At 28.7% G+C, this 8,488-nt stretch overlaps 1 protein-coding gene across 1 annotated transcript; it reads left to right on the plus strand.

Moving 5' to 3' along the window:
• The first annotated feature begins 6,841 nt into the window (after positions 1-6,841).
• LOC100214554 (homeobox protein pnx) lies at positions 6,842-8,067 on the plus strand. Its single transcript, XM_065791963.1, has 2 exons — positions 6,842-7,525; positions 7,684-8,067. Exons 1-2 carry the CDS (start codon positions 7,033-7,035, stop codon positions 7,935-7,937), a joined length of 747 nt encoding a protein of 248 aa, XP_065648035.1. The 5' UTR covers positions 6,842-7,032; the 3' UTR covers positions 7,938-8,067.
• The last annotated feature ends 421 nt before the right edge of the window (positions 8,068-8,488 follow it).

Below are 8,488 nucleotides of genomic sequence, written 5' to 3' on the forward strand. Positions count from 1 at the left end.
CCCATTTCCAACGTTTCTTCTTCTCACTTCCAGGTAATTCTAAAAAATCTGAATTACCCAAGTAAGCATTAGTTGTTACTACATTCTTTCTAGAGACGGTCTGTATTGATGTAGTTCTACCACATATTTTATGCGGTTGTTCAGCTTTGCGAACTCCGGTTCACATCCGAGATTTATTAGTGAGGCGTGCTCCATTTTGCCGTCTGTTCTATCACTTTCAAAATCAGAGTCTTTCTGTACGTTATTAGAGTCTGGATTATTGACTGAAGAAAAAAAATCGTTCTTTTTTAACTGTCGAATCAATGTGTCTATAATTTCAGCCAAAATAGCAGTAAGAGGCTTTTCTCTGCCACAGTTTAAGTCAGTATTGCTTCAGGCTTCTTTCAGTTGTGATAATCTTTAAAAAACTCTCGCACACCGCTCCGTGTTGAATCATATTTAGTAGTTCTCGGTTTGTCAGTTCTTCCCTTGTCAATTCCGTGTAATTCTATTGTAGGAAAAATAACCATCTCGTCAACTTCGGCATATACTTCTGAACAGAGAATAAACCAAAAAGGTCTTGGATTGATTGTCTCCTGGTTCCAAACTCTTTCGCTATTTCAGCAATGCGCCCAAAGCAATTAGAAACAAAACCTCTGAATCCGCAATGTTTAGTGTTTTAAAGATCCGTCCTTTGTATTCTGTGTATGACTAGCATAACTTGGCGAGAGTAACTTGGTTACGGTGTTGTCCAAGAGTGTGTATTGAAGTTGACGGAGACGTGATTGCTTTCTGTCCATATGATATGTCCGGCAGTTTCTCAACTCCTATTCTCTGCTCGGTGTCGCGAAATAACTTCTCGACAGAATGATCGATGCCCAGTATTAAATGCGCACAACATTTAAAATTTTTTTTTGTCTTTAGCACCTAGGTTTTTTAACAATATGCTACGATCCTCGAAACAATCTGACATCCAAAAATCTATAGCACAGAGTCCGACAACACCGCAAAACTTTAATTTAAATTCGCAGGCTACTGCACCCTAAGATCTTAAATGAGAAGTATGCTCAATATTTGGTCAATGTTCTCTGCTCTCTGTCTGAACTACTGATTGTAATGTGATCTGTCTTAATATCGTACAACTTGTAACTGACAGCTTTGGTTGTATCGTCTAAGCACACGGTATCAACATCACTAGGGTCTTTATTGAGAAGATAATTTGCCGTCATCTGGACATTGAGGTAAGATGGGTCTTCCAAATACCTATCAATAGTCCTTACTGAGGGAAAACAAAGTGACATCTCTAGTAGAGAGATGTCTTTTCAGGTTGTTAGCGATTGTGCTCTTTTTCGGTTCATCTTTTGTCAAAAATAGAAAATCAATTTTCAATATAGCCAATTTGAATTCATAGTGTAATGAAGCTGCGCTTGTTGTTCAAAATAAGTTGATTCTAGCTTTTTCTGATTATTTTATGTAACTTTTTTCAAAAACTTTAAGAAACATTTCTCTTGTAGCTACTACGGATATAAAATTACTCCTTTTTTAGTTCTTGTTGCATAGTATCATAATGAAAGTGTTTTAAACACGTATTTTATTTTAGGCATGTTAGTATAACCTCAATAGATTAACTATATTTCAATTGTTTGATTTTAATAGATAAATTATTCACATATTATCATTATACCTAATTTACCAAAAAACAAATAAGCATGTTTAATAATGAAAAACTTCACCATTATTACTAGTTCGCCAATGAGAAATATTTCAGAGCAAAAAAAAGGTAGGAATAAACAAGAAGTAAAGAATGCTTGTAAAAGTAAAAATAGAAAAAAAGAACTTTAACAAGTCAGAGATAATCATGTAAAGAAATAGAGAGTGCCCGAAGTGACGAAAAATATCACGATCCGCCAACAGAACATTGGACTATGTTTCATAAATGCAAGTTCTGGTTGCACGAGAAGTGCACAATTGGTGAGAGCATGTCCCGGAGTTTTGTTTGTGGTATTTGTTTGCAATTTTTCTTTAATTTTAACACGTAAAAAATAAAAGATTAATTTTAAAAGACTGTTGCTGTATTGAGTTTTGATGAAAGGTTCATGGTCTCCCTATGGAAGACTGGATTATGTGTTACAATTGTAAGGCCTGGCAAAAATGAGCATATCCCAAGGTTTTATCTGTGATTTTTGCACTTAATTATTACAATTGGCATTTTATTATTCTACTACAGTTTTTGTGATTACTCTACGGCGTGTTCGAAGTTACCCGACGTACATAGAGTAATTCTGAACACGAATGCTTTAATTTTTGCCGTAAAATTTTATTTTATATTAAGATTTATAAAAATTGCTTTTGAGAGTTTTTGACTGAATAGTTAGACTAATTGTTAATAAATATTTGCAGCTTAGCTGTTTGCCAATACCTTACTTTACCCTTTATTTTTTTAACGTTTTATATCAACGTTGAATGTTTATTCATTCTCTTACTCAGTCACATAACTACTACAATATTTTGAAGAATATGTTTTGGAATAAGCTTTGGATTGTTTTCTTTTAAAAAAAAGAATATCTTTCCATTAACCTAACCTTTCAAAGATGTAGCATGACTTTTTAAAATACCAAAATAAACTACTTTTGTCATTATTTTCCCTATTTTTACACCTGTGGCATCCAACCAAAACAGTCCCACACCGTAACAGTACATTCACCATATTTTACAGTTGATAATACGCACTGTTTTATCACTGTTTTATCATCTTGAAACCAAAGATTTAAAACTTAAACACGTTGATCCACGTTTCCATTCATTGGTGGTCTATTTTTATCGTAGTTTTGCCCACTTTAGCATTTTTAATAATTTTATGATTTTATTTTTTTCAAAAAAATAGTATAAAATAGTATTAAACTATTTACTATAAAAAAAGAAAAATATCATGGTTAACAAGTGTGTTCCATATGATTGTAAAACTAGATACACCAGTTCCTTGGAACATATAAAAGTTACTTCTTTTAATTTGGTCTTATTTATTTTATTTACATTTATATTATTTCATCTAATCTTAAGATATTTGAAGTTTTTTTAACAACTTACTCACTGGCAATCAATATGACTTTCAATTTTCTTGTTCAATTGTTGACTTCGTAACCGTTATTAAAAAAATGTTCTACACTGAAAGCGGTAGGACAAGACTTGTTGCACTTGATACATTAATGCCTTTGATACAGTTTCACATGTTCTTCTTCATAAGCTCGCTTAATATGATGTATCTAGGAATATTTTAAAATCTATGAAATCTTTCCGTTCCAAGTGCAGTATTAAAGTTGTACTTAATTAATAATACTTTCCTTCATTTCCAGTAAATTTTGCGGTAGCATCTAATGTTCTATCCTTAGGCCTGTGTTAATAAGGATAGAACATTAAATAATCTGCTAATAATCTTAGGTCTAAACTGGCCAGTGATCTAGAACATGCTGATGATGAACTATATATTTCAGTTTTGACAAAAAGTCATTTTTTAAATGCTTATAGAAACCTTTTTTCTGATCGCTTTATTGTGATACCTTCGGGCTGGCAATAGCTTTTGAATTATAACTGAAGCAAAACTAAGTTATTTATCGCAATATAGTTGATATTCGTATATTGATTATAGAAAAAATCAACGCTATTACTAAATCCTCTTATCTATTTCTTCTTGAATTATCATTCACTACTGACCTCTAACGGAAACCATATATTCGATCTCTTAATCTTGTTAATCTACCTCTTTTTATCGTGCTCGTCATATTTTTACAACTGATTCCATTACCTAACTTTTTAAAACTTTTATTCGCCCTTATATAGAATACTGCAATCGTTTTGCTCTGGCTTTTCTAATGAGATCCTCTCTTTTTTAGACAAGGTTTAAAAGAGAAAGAAGCTCATTAAAAAAACCAGCCCTCAAAAAATTTAATATGTTAGAAGAATAATTTAAAAATGACCGCAGCTTTAGGACTCATTAAAAAATCAGCCAAAAAATTCATACTCAAAATCAAAAAGTTTTACAATCAAAATGTAACTATAAAAGTATGAAGAAATTTTATTTCCCCTTTTAAAGTGAAAAAATAAGTTTTCAACGTTTTCAATGTCTTCAACGTTTAATCTTGTCGAGCAACAGGCGCCGTCAAACATTTGGCATCAGCAAATCTAACATTCGAGTGTATTAAAAATTAAAAACTTTGTCGAGTTAAGCTTTAAATTTAGTTAGTTATATTTTTATAACATTAATTTGAACGTCAAAACTATAGAAGTTTGTTAAATAATTTATTGTTGAAAAATTTTGTGACAAGATATTATTTAACAAATTTCTATCGACTTTCTTACGTCCAAATTCTTTTTGTCAAATTGTTAAAACTTATGATGCATAATAGAGACAAAACACTTGAAGATTCCACAAACAAAGAATTTAATCATTTATCAATGCTTAGAATGGGTTAAAAAGATGTCTGTGTAACTTCTAAATTTTTAATGTTTAATAAGAAAACAACCAACAGGTTGCAAATTAGTCAGAATCTAAATGTCAATACTTAGTCAAATATTGACGTTTATATAACGTTTAAAGTTAAACGTCAAAATAATAAGTAGACATAAATATACGTGGTTAAAGGTAGTGACAACAAGCATGAATGAGTCATCGCTATATTTATAGTGTTATATCATTAAAAAATAAATTTTTTTATTATCGTATTATTGTTCACATTTTTTTAGTGTTTTTAAATATAATAAATGGATTCTTTTAAATAAAATTCAAAAAAAATCTTTACTTTTGGACCTTCTTGTTACGCTAGGTTGTGCTAAAGTTGTTAGAAAAAAAAAAAAATTACTTTTGAACCTTTTTGTTTCGTTAGGTTGTGCTAAAGTTGTTGGTAAAAAAAAAAAATTACTTTTGGACCTTCTTGTTACGCTAGGTTGTGCTAAAGTTGTTAGTAAAAAAAAAAAAAAAAAATTACTTTTGAACCTTTTTGTTACGTTAGGTTGTGCTAAAGTTGTTGGTAAAAAAAAAACTTTTTTCATTTTAAAGGTTTTCGTTATTTTAAAATAATTTTAAAATCTTTAAATCTAATATTTTAGGGGTTCCAGGCTCCAATCAAATTGCGTTGATTATAGCCTGGTAATAATAATACTTTTAATGTTTTGTTACCGGAACCTCATAAATGAAGGATAATTTAGGGTTGGGGCTGCAAAACTTTCTGGTATTTTTGTCCCAGGCTCCTATCTCCGCGACTTTTTATAAAACATTTTTGTTTGACATTAATGTGAATATGCTTAAATTTTGAGCTTTACAACGCTTGATAAAGTCATTAATAGAACATGAAAAAATCATGAGTCCGCCACTGATTTCTTTAACATTTTTATTTCTTAAACATTTTAAACAATTTTTCGATTTTAGCTGTTGTATATTTTAAAAAGTGTTTTAATTATGTTATCTTACTAAACACTTTAAAAGTCATTTTTACTAACAACGTTTCTGATTTTTTTAAGTAAATTTCTTCAAACATTTTTGCTGCAACTTTTTTTTTTATTGAAAAATTTTCTACTTTTGACTGAAAGCTTGTTTAATAAACTTTTTGATTTGCCTTATAAAGTAAAACCGTTGTGCAATTTTAATTAATAACATGTACGACTTGTAACCAATAACGTTATAAATTTAAGTAGAACAAAATTTTTTAATGAGATTTTAATCTCATTCAAAAATTGTTTACTTTGACAGATTAACTATATAGTTGATAAAAATCACTTTTTTTGGTAATTTATTTTTATCTTTGTTACTATATTCTTTTGTTATCAGAAATTCAAAACTTTTTATTTATTTGTTATTATTATAATAATACTGTTCCGACTAATATTAGATTTAAAAGTAATGTAAAAATAATTACTCGGTGAGAAAGTCTTTCTTCTTTAATTTCATAGACTCCGTTATCTTAATAGCGCAATGCATCCGTTATTGCGTGACACTTGATTGACTAAGTTGAACGAGTTTTAACTCTTATTATTTAAAAGCTTTTATTAAAAACGTGTATTGTTTTGACATCTTGTTCAAAAACTAGCAAGATGTAATAACATCCCATGATGCTTTGAACTTGCTTTGCTATAAGATATTATGATATATATCTCCTTATTTTGTGACTACTTTCAATCATTTCTCTTCTCAACTGTGCTATAAAATTGCAATATAAAATTAAAATTAAAATTTTTAGTTTCAACCATTAAAAATGACGCGTAGTTTTTTGCAAATAAATTGCTGCTTTAAAGTCAAAAAACTTTTAAAAGATTAATTAAAAAAAGATTTTTGAGCTACTAATCATTTTATTTTTGTTTATCATTAAAAAACGATGTTGAAAAAAAATTTATTAGTCTCAGAAAATAATGATGATGTTTTTCAAACTTTATTTTGGTTTTATTATGGTTATTATTATATTATTGGTTAAAAAAGCCATTCAGGTTGTAATTTATTCAACATAAATAACAATCTGACTGTTTGTCTTTTTAACCAATAAATGTTTAGCAACCATATATTGGTTATCCCTTTAAATCATAATAATTGAGAATCAATTCTTGGAATGATCATCATAAAAAATTTATACATTTCATCAATCTTTACACTCCTTTCAATGGCAAACGTGTACATTTTGTCTTTTAAAGTGTCCATTAAAGTGAATACACTACGTTTTAAAAATAAAGTTTATAAATAAAAAGGATATAGAAATAGCGATCAAATCAAAATAAAGGTCAATTTGTAACAATTGATTTCTTGATAGCTTAATCCGAAAAAAAATAATTCTTTAGACATTAAAACCTTATTCATTTGTTTCATTTATGCACTAATGAAAATTGCAGCTATAGATTTTGACATATTATAAAATATATACCACTTATGAACTATCTATTAAAAAATATTTATCATAAAACCATAGTAAACCTATTTTCTTAAAGAGTTAAAAAAAAGATTTAGAAGAAATAAAAAAAATCAAAAAGCAGAAAAGAGGAGCTAAAAAAGCGGAAAAAAATTGCATTCAAACGATGTATTTAGCCGACAATGATGGAAATCGTACTGATGATAAAAAACCACCCCGGTTATCACACCTTCCTGAACATTCAAGTTTCAATAGGTTTTTTAAAAATAACTTTCATGAAATCAACGCTCTTAACAGGTATTACATCTCCCCCCATGATTTTCTTATGTATAATTACAATCCCCAAGAGCGTATGCGTTCAATGAAAAACGAAACTGAAGTGCCTTTTTACGATTTAATTTCAAATACCACACTTGCTACTATATATTCTTCATCACCTACTTCTAAATATTGTTACGAAGCTGATAATATTTTTCTGACTTCGTTAAATGAAGCTAATCCAAACATGGTTAGATCATATAAACTTCTGGAAAATCAAATCTCCGTTGGAACGACGCCTTATTTTAGTAACTCTAGCTACTGTAACGCGCTTGTAAACACAGAAATGTTAGATTTCAGACATAACCCAGAATGTTCTCCATTTTCAGAACCATATTGTGGTAAGGGTTTTTTTTTTTAAACTCAAAATATTTAAAAAGTTGAAAGTAAATTTTATTTTTCAAAACTTTATTGAAAAAGTATTTATTTAGCACTTTCCTTATTTTGTTTCCTTATTACTGTTTAAAATCAGAATATTGTTAATAAAGAATTTATGCAGATACTACGGCGACAACAAGTTTGATAAAACCTCGTAAAGAAAGAACGGCGTTTTCTAAAGATCAAATCCGTGATCTCGAGAATGAATTTGCGCGAAACAACTATTTGACGAGGCTTCGGCGTTATGAAATAGCGGTCAGTTTGAGTTTAAGTGAAAGACAGGTCAAAGTTTGGTTTCAAAATAGAAGGATGAAATGGAAAAGAGTTAAAGGGTACAGAGGGAAAAAGCAAGCGGATGAAGAAAAAGGAAAATAAATACTACAAATGAGTTATCATTTCTCTTTATATCGCATTTTTGTAATATAATTTCTTGTTTATATAAATTTTGTTTTAAATTTTTGTTTCAGTATTATAATATTGTTTAATTTTCAACTTTTGATATTTATTTTCTTCTTTTAATTGTATATAATAATATTATAACTATTTTTTTTTTAATGATATTTAATTAATGTTGCATCATTAATTAATTAATTAATGATTTATGATGTTTATAAGTAACTAAATTTATCAACAAAATGAAATAAAAACCATTTTAAAAAAATATAAAAATTGTAAATGAACTTGCATATTAGTAAACTCAAAAATCATGATTATTTGGAACTTCATCTCTATGACAACTTTATGACAATGAGGATTTGATTTCTATGAAAGCACTACGAGAGTTTCATTTTCTTGATGATGCCACTTTTATAAATGCGTTTTTTTTTAATATGATCTCTATGAAAAAAGTTATCTAACTTTTAATCATTGTGTTGAATTGATTAAAGTTAAACCGCCTTTATTTGCCTCATTTTCAGTTGATAGTT

Source organism: Hydra vulgaris, chromosome 03 (genome assembly GCF_038396675.1).
Source record: "Hydra vulgaris chromosome 03, alternate assembly HydraT2T_AEP".
Taxonomy (NCBI): domain Eukaryota; kingdom Metazoa; phylum Cnidaria; class Hydrozoa; order Anthoathecata; family Hydridae; genus Hydra; species Hydra vulgaris.

What these genes read in the sequence shown, in the direction of transcription:
- LOC100214554 (XM_065791963.1), top strand. Translation starts at nt 7,033, where the DNA reads ATGTATTTAGCCGACAATGATGGAAATCGTACTGATGATAAAAAACCA. An exon ending in ATTTTCAGAACCATATTGTG is followed by an intron (nt 7,526 to 7,683) that starts GTAAGGGTTTTT and finishes GAATTTATGCAG; the next exon opens with ATACTACGGCGACAACAAGT.